Source organism: Crocodylus siamensis, chromosome 3 (genome assembly GCF_052110815.1).
Source record: "Crocodylus siamensis isolate JL-2025a chromosome 3, ASM5211081v1, whole genome shotgun sequence".
NCBI lineage: Eukaryota > Metazoa > Chordata > Crocodylia > Crocodylidae > Crocodylus > Crocodylus siamensis.
Window position 1 is genome coordinate 88,590,794 of NC_143397.1, and position 22,086 is coordinate 88,612,879.

General features: G+C 43.7%; 1 protein-coding gene across 2 annotated transcripts in view; it reads left to right on the top strand.

The window, feature by feature from the left end:
• CNTLN (centlein) overlaps nucleotides 1-22,086 on the top strand; it is a 377,819-nt gene that overhangs the window by 345,503 nt on the left and 10,230 nt on the right. For both annotated transcript variants that reach the window (XM_090038766.1, XM_090038767.1), the window contains 2 exons: nucleotides 19,789-19,986; nucleotides 21,183-21,260. In XM_090038766.1, coding sequence (XP_089894892.1) covers nucleotides 19,789-19,986; nucleotides 21,183-21,260 — 276 coding nt within the window. The remainder of the gene's footprint in view (nucleotides 1-19,788; nucleotides 19,987-21,182; nucleotides 21,261-22,086) is intronic.

Here is a 22,086-nt window from a genome sequence, read left to right on the forward strand (position 1 = left end):
TACACGCACCCCCCTCCTGGGACGGCTCTCTGACTGTGCCCCTTCTCGCCCAGCTCGGACTTCTCAATGGACTTACGCCCCACTCAGGGCTTCGTAACTTCCAGGCAGCGCCTCGCTCGGGCCTGCCTCCCCTTTGTTCCGCAGCCGCTCACGTACTGGCCTATTCCCCGATCCCCATGGTCTCTATGCCCGCACTCAGGCCTTCTATGCCCCCACTGGGGCCCTTGCTCACGCTCCTTGCGCTCGCTGCCCACACTCGGGCCTGTAATCGCATCTCTTGCACTCCGCTGTCCCACCCTGGGGCCCTTACTCACGCTCCTTGCGCTCGTTGCCCGCACTGGGGCCTTCTATGCCTGCACTTGGGCCTGTGGTCGTGCCCCTTGCACTCCCCGTCTGCACTCGGGCTTGTCTACGCCCGACTCGGGCCTACGCTCACGCTCCTCGCATGCTCCGCCCACGCTGGGGCCTTGGCGCACGCTCCGCCCACACTGGGGCCCTCTGTGCCTGACTCGGGCTTCCCAGGGTTGGGGCTCAGGCGACCTTAGCCTTACCTGGCCCCCAGACCCAACTCTTCAGGCCTATGCCCCACTGGGACTCTTCCCAATTGGGATTTCAAACTGGGACCTGTCCCGGTAATGCCCACTCTGGGCTGGGGTCAGGACCCCCCCCACTGCTTAGACCCACCTTCCTGGGCCTGTGCCCTACTGCACTTCCTCACCCCCTCTGGGGCCTCTGCCGCGCTCTCCGCGCTTCCTCACCCCCTCTGGGGCCTCTGCCGCGCTCTCTGCGCTTCCTCACCCCCTCTGGGGCCTAGATCGTGCCTCTCGCACTTGGGCTCAGGTGGCCTGTAGCCGTGCTTGGCCCCTGACCCTTCTTCTGGGTCCTACACCCGGTTGGGGCTCAGGTGGCCACAGCTATGCCTGGCCCCCTGGACCACCGTTTGGGTCACTTGCACTACTAGGGTGGGATCAACACCCCCCAACACGCGCCCAACTGGCGCGCACCGCTGTGCCCCACTGGCACTGCTTGCTGTGCCCCACTGGGAGCCCCCAAGCTACTGGGTAACCCCTGTGAGGCCTCTTCACACCCCTGCAGCCTCACCCGGTCCTCCAGTGTTATAATCACAACTCAACAAAACTATAAGCCAGCCGGCTATAACGCATCATAAGCCCCCCGAGCTTATAATACCAACTCCGCTCTACACTGGCTCTCTCTCATACCTCCGTCAGGGTTCTCTCTACCCCTGCATCATTGCAGCCGGTCAGAGTGGTCAAGCTACAACTATTGACTCGGGCTGCCGCTGCCGCTGCCGCTGCCGCTGCCGCTGCCCCTGCCCCTGCCCCTGCCCCTGCCCCTGCCCCTGCCCCTGCCCCTGCCCCTGCCCCTGCCCCTGCCTGGAGGGAACTGTCTCTGGCCTCAGCCTTCCCTGCTTATGAAGGCCAAGCCTCGCCCCCTGGCGGTCAGCTGATCCAATTAGTTCCCATGTCAACTGCCACCTGCTGCCCTAATAAATGGCAGCTGAATCCATTTCCTATTATCAGTAGCAGGCACCCTAGTGCCCTGCTACACTTACCATTTGGTAACCATGCTTTGTTCTGTTGCTTCTACTTCCTCCTGAATCCTTTCTGTACTGTTAAGGCCACTATATTGTCAGAAGACAAACATGGGATTTCCAGGACAATCTGAACTCCAGATGTGGTCAGGTACACACTGCGAATCATGTCATAGCAGAATCATAAATGTAATGGTGGTCTATTAATACTGAATTTTGTAACTGGTAATGCTGTGGTTTTGCTTGGGTGGTGGTGAGGTGATGGCAACAATGATGCTTGGAAATGCTTGTCTCTCCTTGTATGTAAATTGTCCATCTTTTCTTCTCTCTTATCTCTTCTTATAAGACTTCTTAATGATAAACTACTAATGGTTACCCATTATTAATGTTATATAAATGACAGCACTTTTCAGTTTTCATCATATATATTATTTCATATATACTACAGTGTCTATATTTCAATTTCAGTCTTGCTATAGATTGGAATTATAAACTTTTTGACTTAGGCCCTGAGCAGATGTTACACTTGAGACATGATTAACTGGTTAATCACGTTTTACACATTCAGGGAATTCATGGCACAAGAAAACAGGAAATCAAAGTTATTATACTAAATATTTGTGATATTGGCTGGTTTCCATTGTCTTAACCTGAACACATGGCAGGGAGGACCACATCACAGTTTGTAACAGGCCCTGTGTGGTCCCCACCAGCCAATTATCAGCTGATCATTGGCACAATTGGGACCACACAGGCAGTGCCAGCTGACAGCAGATCAGGATGCCACAGGGATGGAACCCCAGGGCTGAAGCTATGTTAGGAACACTGTCTCATCAGAGGTCAGATTTTTTTGCCAGTTTTGCAGTGTACATGGATATTGCATGCTGAGCCAATGCTGGGAATGTTCCTTTATTCATGGCTGGTCAGTTCTATGGACTGATGTGGATGGATGGTTGGTTCGTGGTTCACCACAGCCCCTTTTGGTTGATATGTGTCCCCAGTATGCATGAAGGGAAGCTGTCATTGCAGTGTTCTAGGTGTTGGGTTTGCTATTCTCTCTACTTTTTGTTTGGGGACAATCTAGCCCTAGTGTCAAAGATCAGAAGGCAGTAAAATCTAGTTCAAATGTTGTTGTAAGTCCATGGAGACAATCATTATTGATATCAGTGGCATTTTTATTCACCTATTTATCTACAACAAAATAGATGATTAATGAAGAAAATGTATATGATAAGTAATTAATTAATAATATATTATTACTTCCTTTAATTTGTCTGATAGTTCATTATTAAATGCACAAGTATAGTACAGTGAGGTCTAAATTTGTGTGGCCTGGTTTGCTCTTTATTTCAAAGGGACAATACAAGAAATTTAATACATCTCTGCTGTAAGCGACAAAGAAGATTCTGTGATTGTAGAACTTAGAGTGATTTGTCTTGGGAAGGTATCCTATTTGATTTTCCTGTGTCCAGAAAGAGAGCACCAGGCACATACTTGCAAGTATATATAGACCCTTCTACCCACAAAGCACGCCACCTAGAGGAGGAGTGCTAAGAGAAAAACCTTGGATATGGACATGGACATTCAAAATTTTTCATGTATGTTGGAACAGAAGAGAAAAACTCTTCAGCTCCCCTGAGAAGTATTTCCACTAGTGAAGGTTCTTCCCTATAACTAGAGCATGAACTACCTGGGCAGCAATTCTCTCTGACATTTTTTCTTATGGCCCACCTTCAGTACAAAAAGCAAAGACAAGTCCTAGGTGCTTGCATCAGGTGCCTAATATTATGCAGATGATACATAGCCAGTATTTGTCTTGCTGATCACAGGTAATGTTTCATAGCATTCAGTAAGTTTACTATTTTGATTCGCTCAGCTCTGGACTGAATATCCAGTTGAACTATTCTACCAGCAAGAGACCTTCAAAGTCCTTCATCTGTAGATTGTATTAAAAGTAATGGGGAATCTGTAGCATTTTAAAGTGCTCAAGAAACACTCTAATATTTTAAGCTAGGAAAGCACTGGTTTCCATTAAAATAAGAGAACTGGCAATCACTGCACAGAAAAAACACAAGTAGTTTTAAAAACTTAGGACAGTTGGTTAGAATAGACACCTTAGTGCACATGTTAATTTGACTAAAGGTCACTTTAACAGATTAGAGGGGTAATTTAGAAATGACAGTGGTTATTGCGTCTTTTGTGTAAATGAGCACTATTAGTTTTGCTTTGAAAATGGACACCTTGGACAAGCTGCAAGTTGATGGAAAATATGTTCCCAACTGGGAACATTTAGAAGCTAGAAGAAAACCATCTGCTCCATTTAGCTTCCTCTTAATTGTCATCACTTTATGTAGAAAAAATTTCCAGTGTGATTCCTTTGTGTTGTACTGTAATAGATAAGTCTGCCAATCTGTGTTCAACCTGAATCAGTTAAATAAAGGAAAACACATAATGTTGTATAAGAATCAGCCTGTTCATCTGCAAAGCATAAAATTTAAAAAAGAGAAGGTAGTCTACATGCAAAGCAATACCTTTTTCCCCCTCTCTTGCTGAAAAATCTTACCATTTTACAAATCAAATACTTATTGGGTTTTCTAGTAAACATGCTGCTTTAGAAAAAAAAGGAGAAACACAGTTGTTATTAAAAAACACCAACAGTTGATGGTTCTGTGAAGAAATTGGTGATAAATTAAGTTAATCTCCATCAGGATTACTCTGCAGCTGGGATTTAGGCAAATTGAATCAGAGGCCTGAATAGTGACAGTGAATATCTATTAGACTGTAAACAGAATAATAGGCTCTGTGGATTTTAATGAATGAAGTGAATGGCTGAACTCTCACTGTTTAGGGATGGCATATGGTTAGTGATGCATACAATATGCCAGGAAGTGCATATAATATGGATGTCTTAATGGATAGAATCTTGATTACTAAAAATGAAGAATAGAGAATTTTCCCTTACTCAAAATCATCTGTTTTTATTAGCTTTAGAAAGAATGCATTTCACTTGATTTTTTTATCACTATAATAGATAAAGATGACATGGATATAGATAAAACATCTAGAATATTGTTTAACATTTTATGCTTGCAGTCTGCATCAACAGTTTAGAACAGTTAGTTTAAATGACTGATCCTATGTAACCAAATTGCGAGGTATAACACGTTTCAGCAGCTGCATGTAGAATCCTACTGGGAGACGTACCTGTAAGTCTGATTCACATAACTAATGTTATTGTTATTATTTATCTTTATTATTTGCTTTCTCATAGTGCTTAGAAGACCTGCTTATATAATTTGGACTCCACAGTATTAGACATCGTACAAGCAGAACAAAGCGATGGTTCCTGTTTCAAAGACCTTAAAATCTAAGTATTATAGGATGGGTACAGATGTACAGAGTTTGGTAGGAGATGACTTTTCTATCCCACCAAAGTTTTCTTATTCTACAATAGGACAAAACCAGGAGCTTTCAGAATGGAGTGAGTTCTAGGAATAGCCTGCAGTTTGGGGCACTCATGTGAGGTGAGAGAGACCCAGGTTCAAGTCCCCGATCTAAACGAGACCAAACAAGGATGTGAACCTGCCCCCCAACAGGGGCCTGGTCTAACAACTGGGCTAATATAGTGTGGGGTGCCTGCTACATTTTGCCCAGAATTCCTCAAACCTTCCTTGTTAACTGATATATTTCTACAACAAGTTTGTTGTAATAAATCAACATTTTCTGAAGAAAACATTGTGCTGAAAAATGCTTGACCAGTTCTAATGCAAACAGACTGAAGTCCACAGTGGTAATGACACTATATTCATCAGAATGATAGACAGCAGTCCAAATACACCAGCCACCTAACTGTTGTCAAGATTTCTGAAGATCTTAAGGAGCAAATCTTAAGGAGGTATTTGAAGGAAAGTAAACATTTCTGCATATGTTTATGGGATGCTTCTCCCAAAAATGTAGGGTAGAATGGGAAAAAACATCAAAAGTGCATGTTTGAAAACTTAATGAATGGGCAACAGGGACTGGTATCTTGGGCCCTTCAGAGGCAAGAGATGACTCCAGGATAGTAAACAGATTATGGATAGGGTGGGGGTCTGCTGTGGAGGGGTTTGAAAGTGAAGTTTGTAAGGAGGATGCAAAGAAGAAGAAGAATGATCACAGCAATTGGCTAGGAAAAAGTTCTTTGCTGAAACATTCTGAATAGATATGAGCATGGCAAAATTACATTTGTCAAAGGCAAAGGAAACTAGGGTGCAAGATAATGAGAGTGTGCAAGAGCTTTAGATGTATGGGTGGCTAGAAAAGGCTATATTCTAGGTCACTGACAGACACTGAAGTAAAGGCACAATAGGATCTAATCCACAATCTCAACAGCCAGGCCTCTTGCCATGCCATATGTACATGTCAGGAGGCACAATTGTGGGATCAGATCCCAGTCATGCCCTGTTGCCAATGCAAAGGAAATTTGGGATTGGGATCTCAGGCTTCTCCTGGACTGGCAAACTACAGTCTGGGTGCCCAGTGCGCCCATGGTTTGGAGTGCCGGTTAGATGACTGGAGCTCCCAGCCTTGAGAATGCATTGCTCCCAAGGCTAGGAGGGCCAGTCAGCTTGTTGATGCTTCCAGGCCCAGAATCTCATTTCTTATTCCCTGTTTTATTGAACCATTATTGCATGAGTGTGGGTCTGGGTTATACTTTAGACTTACTACTTAAGTGCAACATCTGCTCGGGAACCTAGAATGTTATGCATTGACAGAATCTCCAAGACTCAGACATAGGCAAAATGTAGGTATATAGAGAGACATCCAAGCCAAAGAAAATGGCCAGGTCAAAGGTCTAAGTTACATGGAGGTGATGGTGTTGTCCACAGTGATCAAGAAAGAAAGAAGATAGCTGGGAGGACTTGGGTGATAAGATTAGAAGCTCTATTCTAAGGAGGTTGTGCTTTAACTCTATGGCTAGGGGCACAAGTTGCACATAAACTGGTTTAAGTAATCAGAAACTGGATTAAAACCTGTAACAGAAACTAATTTAAAAATGGCTGAAACCAGTTTGAGATATAACTGGTTGAATGTAGTATCAGACTTAACTGATTTGGGTCAAACCTGTTTATGGAACTTCTGTCCTAGACCCCTTCCTGTTTTAAGTTAAATTACAGTTCCCCCAGTGTCCCAGCATGCTTTTCAGCTCTGGGCTGAGCTGTGCATGCCAGAGAGCAGGGCTGGCCCTGCCCCTCTCCTCCCTAGCCAACCTCTGGCTGGCTATGAAGGAGGTGGAGACTGCAGACACAGCAGCATCTGCCAGGCTTCCCCCTCCCCCTCCCCTGCTAGCTGCTGTCTGTTTAAGCAGGGAACCCCCCTCCCGCCCCACTCCCATAGCAGGGACCCCAGTGGCATGGACCCCAACTGACATTGGAACAAAGGCAGACAGCTAGTGGGGTACAAATGCAAATGCACCCTGCAGATAAGTAGACCTTGAAACTAGTGAAAGAGATATTTTGTGGGACTGTGTGAAATTTTGGCAGCCATTTCATTTCAGAAGTGTTTCAGGCCGTTTCAGCACCTGAAAGACTGAATCTAAATCGAAACAGAAGGCTCCAAAACATCTCTGAAATAAAACGAGGCATCCCAAATGTTTCAGAAAATTTTGAAGTTTCAGATCCGGGCTTGCAGGGAAACAGCTGTACGCTGCTGCCCTGCCACGCGACTTGGCTTTGCAGGGAGCAGAGATTTGCGCCAGGGGTCTCCTCACTGCTGCTGCCCATCCCACACTGTCCCAGTGATGCGGGGCTGCATGGGACAGACAGTGGCAACAAGGAGACCCCGTCATGGATCTCTGCTCCCTGTGGAGCCAGGTCATGTGGCAGGTAGTGCTGGTCCCTGCCACATGAACTGGATCTGCAGGCAGCAAAGATCTGGGGCAGCACGGGGTGGGCAGTGGTGGCGAGGAGGCCCCTGGTGCAGTTCTCTGCTTCCTGAGGAGCCAAGCCATAAGGCAGGGACCAGCAGGCTTGCTCACCATTCTTTGCTGCTTCCCTGCCCCACATCCTGGCATGACAGGGATCAGAGATCTGCTTGGAGGTCTCCTCACCTGCACAGAGGGCAGTGGCCCTCCCCTTCCCCTGGGCGAGCCACCCACAGCCCCATCCTGCTCCCCACTGGGGCCCTACAGCCCCCGGCCCTGAGCTCTGCCCAACTGGGCAGGAGGGCTGTGAAAAGTTTGCAGCCCATATGAAACAGATTCAGAGAAGCCAAATCTCCACAACAGATTTGGCCAAAACAGGACAGTGACCCGAAACACCAAAATGAATCACTGTCCTCTGAAACAGCCAAAACTGAATGGAAACACAGCCATTTCGCATAGCCCTAATGTTTTCTTTTGTAGGGCTTGATGACCCGATAAACTTTGTGTTCTGATAGTGTCACAGGAGCACCAAGGTGTCCTGTGCCTTGGAAGCAAAAGGAACTGAGTTGCCAATCAACCGGGCAGCTCAGGTGCCGGTTGCCAGGGCAACCAGGCGGGTCAGGTGGCCAGAAGGGGGCAGGGCCGGGCCTTTATAAACAGCCCAGGCCGGAGCCTTACGAGCAGTTCCCTTCTGGCAGCTGCAGGAGTAGGAGCTCTGTGGCAGAGCTGAGCAGCCTGGGTGGGTGGTTGCAGCCTTACCTCGCTGACCGGCTGCGATGATGCTGGGAACGAGAACACCCTGAAGGGAGGTAGGATTGAAAGCCCTGGTGAGGGGCTTGGTGTTTATGTGTGATGAGCAGCAGGCTCTGTTGTTTATGCTGTGGCCAGGGAGCTTAAGTCTTGGTTATAGTTACTCCAGAGGACCGGGTGAGGCTGTAGGGGAGTGAGGAGGCCTCACGGGAGCTCCCCAGCGCCTTGGGGGTTCCCGGTGCCCATTAGGGGCACAGTGCCACAGCGGGCACAGCAAAGGAGTGCCAGGAGGGCACTCGCTGAGTGAGGGTTGTAGCCCCAGCTGCGAGAGGCGAGGCACAGGCCCTAGAGTCGGGCAGGCTCTGATTGATAAAGACCCAGTAGGGTCAGGGAGGCCAGGTAAGGCTCCGGCCGCCTGAGCCCAACCTGGTAGCCTTGGCCAAGACCCAGTAGGGTCGGGGAGGCCAGGTAAGGCTCCGGCCGCCTGAGCCCAACCCGGTAGCCTTGGCCAAGACCCAGTAGGGTCGGGGAGGCCAGGTAAGGCTCCGGCCGCCTGAGCCCAACCCGGGACTCTTGGCAAGGACTCAAGAAAGGGTCAAGGGGGCCAGGCATGGCTACGGCCACCTGAGCCCCAAGAGCGGGAAACGTGAAGTGCGAGAGGCGCGGTATAGGCCCCAGAGTGGGCGAGGCCCCCAGAGGGGGCGAAGCGCAAGAGGTGCGGTATAGGCCCCAGAGTGGGCGAGGCCCCCAGAGGGGGCGAAGCGCGAGAGATGCGGTATAGGCCCCAGAGTGGGCGAGGCCCCAGAGGGGGCGACAGTGGAGAGACAGGCCCGGGGCGCCGGTAACAGGCCGGTGGGTAGGAGCCCGGCCCAGGGGGCGCCAGGCGGGCGACGAGCCCAGGGTGCCAGGAGAGAGAGCACCAGAGGGGCGAGGGACTGCACTACATCCCATGGAACAGCTGCGAGGCTTGGGGCGTGCTAAAGGGGAGGTTTGGAGGCACGCATACCCCTTAAGGGAGGGTTGCACAGAGGTGCCCCATTTGGAGTAGGGGCAAGAACACACTTACCGTTCACTAGGGGAACAAAGGCAGCCTCCCATTTAACCTATTAAACAGCAAAGTCATGGCAGGCGAGATTCTGAGGATGCTGAGTCCACCCTAACGTGATGGTAGGGGGTGCTAGGGAGTTCACGGCCGCTCCTAGGCCCCACTCCCTCAGATAAGCACACAACGTCTGCTGGCTCCAACCTGTCAGTTCTCAACAGGGTACAGACAGGTGTGAGAAATGATCTGATTTGCAATTAATGCAATTTGTGAGTGCTGTCAGTTTGCTGCAGGCAGTATGAAACAGGGAGAGGGAAATTGAAAAGCTCAGTATCATCAACAGATGCATGCATTCCCCACAAACATTCCCCACCTTTTGAGTGGCAACTGCGGGAAAGCCTGGCAAAGGCTGCTTCCCACTCCAGGCACACCCTGGCTGGGGACTGTGGAGGCCAAGTTGGGGGTTTAACCCCTCCCTAATCATAGCATCCTGCCAGGCTCTGGCCATGCCCCCCTCAGCTCAGCACTATGGAAGGGTTGGCTCACCTTGGCTCCTCCTGGCTTCTAGCCTTAGCCACTCCAGGCATGTGCCTGCATTTCCTGAATCAAAAATGAATGTCTGTCCACTTGCAAAGTGGTTCAAGCTCTGCAGGTTAGACTAATCTGCAAAGATTGAATTAATTTGGGCTCAAGCTTTTTGAATGTCTAGCCCTACCCTATGAGTCTTGAATAGATGTAGTTGAATGAAAAGCATGGTTGACTGCATCAGAGATTCAATATTTTGTTCTGCAGCATCTCATATTTTTCTCCTATAGAAACTTTTCTAGTATTTTTATTTTCAAAACAAGACCTGACCTTCCTTTTTTGCTTTCTGCTCCCTGCCCAACTGCTTGTCCCAGGGGCACAGGACCAGATAAGGGGGAAGCCTCATTCAGAGGCAAACCCCAGACCAAAGTAAAAGAAGAAAACATACCTGTTGCAGGGGTCTGGAGGAGCGAGGAAGCGTGCTGTGGAAGATCAGACATGCCCATCAACAGCTGGGGCCGGGTAACATCACGGAGAGACACAACCCAGTGAAGATAAAAATCAGCCCCAGAAGCACAGAAGGGAGAATGCCAAGGAGCAGCAGGAAACCGCAGGGTTGAGAGCATCCAGCTGCTGTGATCGGCAGTGGCGGCAGTGACAACCAGAGCTGCAAGGGACCCCCGAGCCGGGGAAGACTGTCAGGGATCAAAGGAGCTGGCAGGGAGGCTGGCAGGAGCTGCAAGGGATCTATGTGCTGGAGAAAACCGGTGGGGAATCAAAGGAACCACCAGAGAAGTCAGCAGCAGCTACAGCGAAAGCCAGCATGGTAACTCCCATCAAAGGCAATGGGTCACGTGGCTCCAGGGTGGAAGTGGATCCTGGAGGGAAGGGGAGAGGGACCCCAGCTGGGGTGAAGGCACGGACCCCAACCCAGAAGGCATGCTAGCCTCCGGACATTAGGCGCTAGGGGAGTACCAGACTCTCCCTGTGGATGCTCCTCTTCCTTTTGTTGTTCCTTTTGCCACACCTTCCCTCGTAGTCGTGTTGTTAGTTTCATTAATTTGTTTCATGCCAGGTCATTTCAGGGCAAAGGGCTTATTTATGGTGAGGATATCGATTGTGTTCCCCTTTAGGGCTTATCTATTTCAGTTCCCTGGTGAGAGCAGATTAGCGGAGCTCTTAGTACTAGGCTATGGTAGTCGGGACTTCATCCAAGGGTGAGAGAGGAACCATGTGAGGACCAACAGCATCAGACATAGAAGGCTCAGGGCATCAAAGAGGACAAGCCCAAAGGCCAAGAGTCACCAGACCATCCGGGTCCGGCCAGGGCCCAGGTCACTCATCTGTAAGAGGGGACATGGGGACCGGGGAAGACATCATCAGGGGATAACCACAAAAGATTTGGAGGCTCGTCTCAAAGGCTGGTCCATGGCCAGGGTATAAGGGAGGTTGGAGCCCTGTGAACATCCTCTGGGACACGTGACAGCTCTGGAGACATCCTCAAAGGGGACCCCCTTCACTGAAGGACCATTCAAAGTTGTGGCAGGTGAGTTTGGGGGTCACCCTGAAGATAGCCAAAGTACCCTTTGGGGTCTACATGAAGGTCTCTGGTGAGCAAGGTCAGCGGCTCAGGCAAAGGTGGCGCAAGAGCGAACCATTGAAAGGAGATAGGTGCACTGCTGTATGCCACACGCAGATGCTGCCACAAGTTAACCACTTCTGCTTTATTCCACAGTCTACAAAATATGTCAGTTTATAAATACAGATTATTCATATCTTGAGCTAATCAGATTACTCAGATTTTAATATGATGACCTTTAAAATACATTTTAATATTTTTAATTATCATCAGAAGTTAGGCTTGGACATAATTTTTTATTTTCAATTATATGCTGTAATAGCCTATCATGATAGGTATAAATTGTTGCTATGCTTAGATATGTAAAGACTATTACTTTTAAACTTCAAAGTACATTTTTTCATGTTCTAAATACTAGAGACACAGCATAAGTAAATTGGTCAGGGTATACACTTTGTGGATCTCTGTAGGTGAAATTCTAAGCAGCTTTCTGGACTGTGTATTTCCATTTTGGCCTGACTTATCCTATTTTCATAAAGTTGGAATGGGGAAAATGCCACCTTCCATGTGATTGGGATCTGTGGAATTAGCTTGGAGGAGAGAAGCAGATAGAAAGGAATGGTCTGCCACATACACCTGTTGGTACTATTTCTGGCACTATAGTCACATCCACTGCAGGGGCTACTCCAGCTGTAAACTAGGGCTGTGCAAAATTTCGCCACCAGTTTTGTTTTGATGCTGTTTCAACCTGTTTCGAGGTCGAAACAGCAAAGTCGAAATGAAACAGATATGGTTGAAACAGCCTTGAAATGAAACAAGGCAAGACTGAACATTTTGTGGTTTTGCCCGTAGGCTATAATGGAGAAGATCAAAACAGCCTATAATTTTGTCACTTCTAGCCAGATTTGGATAAAACTTGCTGAAATGGTAGCCCCCTCTGAGGGCATAAAGCATGCCAAGTTTCAAGAAGATAGGGTGGGGGGGGTGGAGAGCAGAGAAACTGCACCCCAAACTCTTGAGAGCCAAACTTGTGTAATAAACAACCTAGAAAAAAGTAGGGAGAACTGAAAAGTAGTGTGGGCCTGCTCCAAATTGTTGTTTGAGGAGGTTTTTTGGTTTTTGGGTTTTTTTGCTTTAATAGGTTACCAGCTAGAGACATTCCCTGTAAAATACCTCCAACCCCATGTAAAACTGCCTCATTTCCAGTTCTGAGGGAGAAATGCTACCTTGTATATAATGCCTATCTCAAGTTATTTTTAATCGGGAGGTTCCAAGGAACCAGAAACTACAGAGCTGAATTTGGGCTGAATGAAACCTCTTATTCAACAGTTTGAAATACGACACATTTGTAATCAAAATAAGAGAAGAAAGATCCCAGAGGCAGCAAGGCATGTTTTCTAATGTTGATAGGGCAAGTCTTCTAGTTCTTAGAGTTTTAAAACTCTGTCTGAAACTAAGGAGAATCGGCACGTGCCTGAGTAGATGTAGTCAGAATGTTTTACAAAGTAGAGAGTAAAACCATGAGGAACTTTTATGTAGCTCACAGATGGCTTGGGGAACAATACAAAAGCCAAAAAGACAAAGAAGCTCAGTAGGACTAGTTGAACCATAGGGCTTTGTGAAAGAAGTGGGGTTGAAGGCAGAGAGGAAAGGACACTGCTTATTCCACTACTTGCTGAGAAAATGTTCAAGGAGTGTAAAAGAATTACTTGGAGAAAAAGTAAACAGCTAAGAGTAAAAAGTAGAAAACAGAAGTTTCCATACCATATCACAGGCATGTTCAAAAATCATGTTTCAAAATCTTGCAGTGGTTATTTGTGAATAACACGCCTGCCTCCTAACTACTGTTAGAGGTTGGCTATTGGCTCTGAATCACAGTTCCTTTCCGGGGATCCTGGTATGTCAGTTCCGTACTGCCATGTATGTATAGCTGTAATCAGCAAATATGTTTTAGAGTTTGTAAAAGAGTAGAGAGTCTATACTTTTAAGAGTAATCAACAGCACTTATTGCAATGACATCTAAACACCTTGCAAGTATTACTTTAATCTAGTTTCCTAAGGTTTATCTGAGTTATGAAAGTATTTGCAGAAAGTGACAGTGAAGCACAGAGAAACTTAAAGGTCTCATGCTTCGCAAGTTCTTTTATGTATGTGCATCCAAGTTTCTGGGTGCCAAGTTTACAATCCAAAGGGCTGACTTTCAGTTGAAGTCCAAGGGGACCATAAAAGTTGAAGACTTATGGAAAGTAGGCCTTGGCTGTCTCAAGGTAGGCCTGTAGACTTAGTACTCCTTTAAAAATGTTGCCTTTGGTGAACTCCCCGATTCATCACTCAGTGAATCTGTGGCAGAGCTGACTCTAAAGCGAAAATTGATCTTATTATTTAACTGCAAGACCTTAATAATAAATAACATTAATAATAAGTTAATTTTATATCAAATGGGGGGAGGGGAAACTTCTCTAATGCCCACATGGCTTCAAAGTTAGTCTCCAGAAATACAGGGATTCAAAGTCCACATGTACAGCCTGGATATTAATTATCATGGAACATTCAAGGTAGTTATCTTTTGTGGCATAAAGAATTATCTATTACAATGTACATATAGTAGTTGAAGAGAACTAGAAAAATCTGACATTATATGCAAAATAGCAGAATGAACATTATTCTCAGATTCTGAACTTTTTCATTTCCTGATTTTTGTTTTTGTTTTTTCCTGGCCATGTGCTTTTTAGAAAGTAGAATTCTATTTATGCAATCATTGCTTACAGAATTGCTTATGTACCTTTGTGACATAGTTACGTTGCCTCTGAATACAAGGCAAAGACTGCACATACAGATGTTCTTCAGACAGATGCAGAGTCACTTCTATGAGTTAACATGGCTGTTGAATGCATAATTGTAGGCATTCTGGTGATCAAGTATCCTCACTGAGGTTGTCCTCCAATACAAGGATATGAATCCAATGAGGACAGTATAAATAGGATGTGGAATGTGTTCCTGGAAGATGTTAAGAACAGAGGGATGGACTAGATCTTTCCAAGGTTCCTTCCAGCCCTGTCATTATGGTATATTTTGAATAGAAGAAGGTTAAAACCTCAACCTTTCCTATGGAGGATCCATAGTTTCTGTACAATATTTCAAAGTTATCTTTGTGCATTAAACAAGTGTGATCCCTTGTTTAAAAGCAGAAATACTTTCATCCTCTGAGGTCTCAAAACCTGCAAAAGCTTACTTGCTAAAAACAAAGGCATAATTTGCAGAGATCAAGAATGCAAAATTTCTATGCCGGAAGTAAATATTTCAGAGTAAAATACTAAGTTAGTAATGGAAGTTATTGTGGGAAGATAGCTATCAACTAGCCTGCTTACAGTTATGATATCTATAGAACTAAGTGAAAATTATTATTCCAACCTCTTAAAAAAGGTTGGATATTTGAATTATTACATTATACTTGGCCTACTAACAATTGCACTAATGTGTTGTAGATCCATTTTCTGGAATTAATCAGGGATTCCTTCCACAGTCAGCTAGTAGAAGCTAAGTGTGTGCCACAGGAATAAATCTGACAGTAACATCTAAGCTGGGAAAATGACCTGAGCAAGAAAGTATCCTTTAGATTTGAGACAAAGGAAAACAAGGGCTAGTATTGCTAATAATAATAAAGGCATTGTCATCATACATCAATATGGTATTAGGGCTAGATTGTTCATTGACTTCAGGAGGAGGCTTTTCTGTAGAACTTAAAATTTAAAAACACATAATATTTTAAAACAACAAAAATGCAAAATGTTAATTTGGAAACAGACTGTGCTGAAGATTAAGATTTCATTCTCAGATCTCAGTCTGTGTTAGACCTTTTACTAGATTAGAGAAGAGTATTTAGCCTCATTTCAGTATGGTGTTAGAAATTGTTTAGCTACTTAAATTCAGTTTGATGATGTTTTCTTGTGTCAGTTAAAGACTTTATCTAGGTGAGATCTTTGTGTAGTGTGTACTGACACACAGATCAAAACAATTTGCAAGCACTGTAATAAATGTGTGTGGTTTTTTTTTGTTTTTTTTTCTAAAGCTGTTTTATAGCAGATGCTGAAGATTTAAAAAAAGCACAGAAGCAGGGAAAATGGGACTTATTCAAGCCTCTGTTCAAAAGAAAATCTGGATCTAAAACTAGGAATGATGATATTGCTTAATAAAAATAAGGAGCCACATTTTCAAAAGTGGCTGGTGTTTTTGAGTGCATCAGGTTTTGGGTGCCCAGTAAAAGCTGAGAACGTGCTGTGAATCCATCCACTATGATAAAATAGATCCTTTTAGGATAAGTCAAGGAAAAAATATAATTGATGTACACTTTTCCTCTTCATGTTTGCTGTCAAATGTAATAACTGGTGGGAGTTTTCTGTGTTTCCTTATCTTCTTACCGATTCCACCCTTCAGTGTGTGCTTTGATATTTCCCATTTCTCCATCCTCTCTCCCACACACCTTCCATATCCATAAACTTCCTAAACAGACAGAGTTTGTATGGCACTCTGAGATGTTCATGTGAAAGTGTGACACTTATGTCTAAAATAATGTGTTTCGTTCTCTTGGGCACGTACTAGGATTCCTTCAACACTTTTGTTCACTTAAATTTTTTTTTTCCATTCATTTTCTTTCATTTTGCTGATTTTTTTATTTTGTACTTCTTCATCCTAACACATCAACTGGCAGCAGTCAGCTTAAATATTTTTTGTGAGGCATCTCCTATTCCTTCAAAAAACTTGGATTGAAATTGAAAAATAAAAGTGTATTTGAACAGAAAAACATATTGGAGTTTCTTTTGCTTATGGTAATGTATACTTAAATTTTCAATGCAAAATGAAACTGACTGTAGGCCCTAGGGTACTGCTATGCCATTTTGGATGTTACAAAATGGACGCGTGCTGCAGCATATCAGTAGTGAAAACAGTACATTTCTCCCTGTGTCAACTTACTGTGTCTTGCTTTTTCAGTTTTGGGCTCCTTCTATCTTTGCTGTTTATTTCCAGGAGTCTGTTTTGAACTCTGTGGAAGTTAGTGGAAAGACTGTAGTCCTCTGGAACAGCCTCTGCTAGGAATGGACTTGGGTTATTTTTCTCCTCTTTTCAACTAGGTCTATCAAAGGAGACTAATAAAGTTAGGTGCACTGGTGTCTAAAAACTTTCATGTTCCTTTAAAAAAAAAAATCTCAGTTTCTTACCTTTTCTCCTCAACTAGTTGGCTCATCAGCTCTATTAATGTAGTATAATGAAATAAGTTATCTTCAAGTTGTTTTATTGAAAATACTGCAGCAGCATTTGATTCTTTGACTAATCATGATATTGGATGGATTGGAATATTTGCTCTGCTTTCATTGAACTTTTTCAGAATCTGTGTTGGGAGAATGTACTTATTATAATCATATCCTAACTAATTATAGCAAAAATCTTAAATTGAGGAAGTAGCAGGAAGATAGTTAATAGATACTAAAATAAGAGAAAGCTGTTATGATTTGTTTAAAATACATTTGCAAACACCCTTTAATGACTTTGTTTTGAATACATTGGAGGCTGAAAAATACTTTACCCAAAATGCCAATAAACCAGCTTCATAACACTCCAATCAGTTTTATATGAGACTACAGTATTGTTCATGGAAAACATTTTCAGAGATTTATCAGCGCCTTGTGAAGGAGTTTCTTAAAATGAATCCTGGATATGATGAGCAAAAGAGAACCCTTATTCTCTAATTTTAAACTCAACCAGGATGTGTTGTTGACAACTGCAGTTCTAATGTTTGGCTCCTTGTGCCACTTGAGCACACTAGGCAGATCTTTTGACAGTGAGTTACTGCTATTCTCTCAATTCTCCCTAGCAAACCAGATTTTTAAATACCACTCATCTTTCTCTGCTTTTGACAAATGCTTATACCACACTTCAAAAAGGAAAAAAAAATCTCTCATGTAGTCTACCTAGTGACTGTACTGCTATTTCACTGAATCAGAGAAGTTTATGGATGGAAAAGACCCACTGGTTAGGTCATTGAATCTATCTGGTTAAAGATTGTGTAGCCTGGTTTTAAATATTCTAACTGATGGAGTTCCCACCCCATCCCTTGAAGGTCTGTTGCACTTAAACCATCTGACTGTCCAGATTAGGATTAACTATAGTTTTTTTCCAATTCTTCACTTACCTCTATTTTTAATTTTGAACTTTATCATCATGTAAATAACAAAACAAATGAAATAGTCCCTGTCTCAAAGAGCATAACCTTTTATAGCATTTGCATGTTCATAGAAACTACAGTAGAGTATTTCTTGATAACCACTCTGTCATGGGATGGGGTCTCCAGGGATGGCCGTGATACCCTTAGGGCATCTTGACCATGCCAGTCCTGCCCAATGGGCACCCTCTTTCTCTCCTGCCATGGGTTGCTGGTAATTTTAATAAATTGGGATGCTGCCCTCGAGTTTGTATTCTAGACACAGTCTTGCTGGACCTCACTGAACCCTGTGGGTTCTTAGACCCCTGTGGGGTCCTGCTTCAAAATGGATGCCTCACAGGACACCCTTGACCTTATGGGCTAGATGCATGGCTCTAAAACCGCCCCTTTACCATGCCCCAAGCCTCGCAGATGGTATTTAAACATGGTCTCTCCTGGGGCCTTACTACAGCTCAGCCTCTTGTCCTCACCAGGCTTTCTGCAGCCCTATCTCTGTGCCCCACACTGGTGCTGGGCTCTGTTCACCCCGCTTTGGCAGTGCACCCTCTGGCACTGGGCTGGGGTCCCCACATCATAGTGGGTCCCCAATGAGGCCTTCTCCTTCCCCAATAGCCTTAGCCCAGTCCACTGGTATTTATAAACAGCAATTTTAAACATGAGCCCCCTGGGGTATAACATAATGTAAGCAGTTCAGGGTGTGCTCTGTCCCTTTAAAAAGTCAAACTTCTCCCAGCACTAAGTGCTTTGTAGGCTAGGGTACCTGTTGAGCTCCTGGAGCCCCATTAGCCCCGTCTGCAGCATATCAGGCAGTCGCTGGGCAATTCTTCCCTGGAGGCCTTCCCCTTAGCTGCTGCCAGAGAAGTAAACCTCTAGTCCCAGCCCTGGGGTTTATATATGTCCAGGGCCCTGCCTCTTCCAGGCAGGTGCAGATGCAGGCTAATTTGCTTGTTAGCCTGTTGCCATAGTAGCCTGCACCTGTGGGCTTCTGTCTGGCTCTTTGGGCTCGCTCCCTAGGCAGTTTCTGCTCTTAGAGGAGCAGACACCTTAGTGTCCTGTGACACACTGCACATTTTCTTTTCCTTGGTTGTATTCCATGATTCTTAATTCCTATTATACTATCCCAAAAGACTCTTCTCTCTCTTTTTGTCATTCAAAGCCTTCAAATATCTGTACAAATATCAAATAGCTTGTACTAATTTACCATTTCTGAGCTGGGTCCTGCTTTCACTGAACTTCACTGAAGTTCAACAGCTTTATGGCTTAGAACTGGAAGCCACATTTCGAGAGAGCTCACAGCAACGCCATGCTTGCTGGTTCTCTCTTTTTTTTTTTTTTCCTCTCTCTCTCTGTGATACATTCACTTGATCAGGCGTCCTGTTTGAGATCATATATGCCTAAAACTAATTTTGAATGTCCACAGAAGCAGAAAAAGAAGACTACTTTCAGGCAGTTCACTGTGATTCTGTGCTTTCAGATCTCAATCAGTGACCAGGCACTCACGGGGCTTTGTTTTTGGGCGTGACTCTCTTTCCATTTTTGAGAGTTACCGGGTGACCCAGTGAAGAATGTTTTGCGTTCAAAAGTTTGTCTAACTTTATTCCAACCATGCAGCTGGTTCAATGAATGATACAACCTCCAAAAAATCCTTGCCCCTCACATAATTTCAGGACCATCACAGTTCCAACATCACTGTAACATTACCATGATCCTTGAGTTAATTTCTGACCTTGTGATTGTACATCTCATTGATGAAAAGTAAAGTACAAGCAACTGTATGTGACATCATTGCTTGGACATAATGGAACACACACATCCCTGATAGAACTTCACTGAGATAAGTGAAGTAATCACAAGGATGACATCTAACCCATTAAATCTACAAAGGACTGAGATTTAAGCCCATGCAATCTTTCATTCTAATCTTTGCTTTTTTTCTAATCTTTTTATGTTGTTGAAGGAAGTAACATCTTTTAAAGTATTTTTTTATATACAATTAACAAAATGTGAACTGGAATGACCAGATTAGGATTAACTATAGTTTATTTTCCATTCTGTACCTACCTCTGTTCTTAATTTTGAACCTTATCATCATTTAAATAACAAAACAAATTGAAATAGTCCCTGTCTCAAAATGCATACAAGACAAAGTTTATCCCCTTTCATAGTATTTGCATTCTCACAGAAACTACCGTAGAGTATTTTTCATTCTCTTCTGCTCTAGGCTTTAACAAGAGAGTTACAGCGAAGTGTGCAGGAAATAAGAATAAGAATCAGACATTCAAAAAAACTAAGAGAAGAAAGAGAATGCAACAAGGGTCTTTCCAAAGAATCTGTTCACCGAGCCCAGTCATTGGCAGCATCCATCCTTAATATTTCAAAGACTGATTTAGAGGAGATACTACATACAGAAGGGGATGAGGTAAGTTTTTGAAAGGATTTTTTCAGGACAAGGGGCCAGAACTTCAGTTGGTATAAATGGGTGCATCTCCCTGTAGGTTAGTGGAACTGAAATAAATGTGCTGATTTAAGGAATGTGGAGATTCTAATTATTTGAAATTTAGTCATTTCCATTTTCCACAATGAATTTTGATAATTCTGCATGTAAGCTTCACTGTAAAGGCAGACCAGCACAAATTGAAAAAAAGAGAATGTATCCTTCAGTATCAAATTTGATTTACTTGGCATATTCTCTTATTTTCCATTTCCTTTTAAATATAGTTCTATTAAGCAAAAAGTTTCTTTTGAAAAGTAACAAACTCTTTTTAGTCTTGGGCCTATCATGTAATTTTAAAGTTGAATGTTTGATATCCGATCATTAAAGGACTCTGCTAAATAAAATGTTAGGATTTCTTACTTAAATCCAGGTACTGATGGGAAAAGATATATGCTGCATCTCCACCCTTGTAAGAAAAATGAGCTGTTAATTGACTGCTTATACTAATAGTATCATACTTGTACATTAGGTTTGCAACTAGCTTTGTTGAAAACCTTTATTGCAGAAGCCACAAGAGGTGTTTTACAGCACTCATACTGCATGGGTGTATCATGGATATAATTTCCATCTTAAAAACAGTTTTCTACATTTTTAACTTCAGTGACATGAATTGGGTTGTTGTGTATATCAATGTAGCTGAGATGTAAATTAGGTCCTGTATTTAATATGACACATTTTGTGAATGTATTTCTGTGAAACACACAGCTACACCCAGATACACATAAAGGAATGTAAATATACAGGTGATGGATTCCCAGTGTACATACATATTCCATTAATCAGTGTAGATCAAAAATTTTTCAGTTAAACTTCCTCAGGTGAACTTGTAACATTTACACACACACACACACACACACACTCATTCTCACACATGTATGTGTAAAAAAAACTGTGCATGATCTTACTCAGTTGTATCTGCACATGTGAGTTTTCTAAATGCAGCAGAAGCCCTTGCCAATCTAACAGATGCCATTCTGAAAGCTAATTTTGGAAACGCTGTCTCCATTACTCAGTGAGTGAGAGAAATACAGTTATCTGTGGCTCTTGTTTGGTACTTTTTGCCATGTAAGAGTGCAAAAATAAATAAATAAATAAATAACTCCTATTCATTCTATTTTTAGGAAGCAGAAAGAGCTAAACGGGAATCTGAAAATGATAAGGAATGGCTGTGCTACATACAGAAGCTTCTCGAAGGACAGGTGAATTCTTTCCCTCATGTTAAGAGTTTCCAATATGAACAATATTTTTAAATAATTGTAATTATTTGTATGATTTCTTCTCTATAAGATCTTTGCCTGGAGGGCGATGTTTCAATGTTATGTTTTTATTTTCTAATATTTCTTTTTACTTTTTTAAAAATGTGAGGCAGAAGACATGTTGGCTAGTAAAAATTCAATGTTAACTTAACAGCTGAAAACAATATCTGGGGAAAACCAGCTCAGATCCTGGCAAATGTATTAATTAAATTATTGAGTCAGTCTGTATCCTTGGTAGAGTATAAAGGATCCATTCCCTCATACCTCTTAGAAAAAACAGATTTTTAGTATGTGCCTTTAAAGTTAGTACTTGATATGGACACCTGAGGAGTTCATGGGTTTCAGTGACCTTTAACACTGGACCTGTTTCCAGTCAGTTCATGTTTTCCTCATAGCCAGACAGCTGTTTATTACCGTGTCTTCCCGCATTCTCTACAATATTTTCTACTGAGACCTAGAGCAGCTTGTTAGTGGGAAGTAAATATTGATTTGGCATCCTGTCAATGCAGAAAGAATGAAAAAATTTCCACCAGAGGCCCCTCAAACATTTTCCTATCGACATTTTCTGGGCAGAGTGGAAAGCTGCATAGAGGATGACAAGGCTGAGACTAGCTGAAATCCCTGAGGGGTCCATTGAGACTGCCGCTGTGACCTGTGTGATACTTTTTCTTCTCTTTCAAGTCTTTTTTTTAATACACATACAATCTGCTGGGATGCACCCCTCTTGTAAGTGATCAAGGGCAGTTTATTGGCAGGTGAGAGCCCTGCT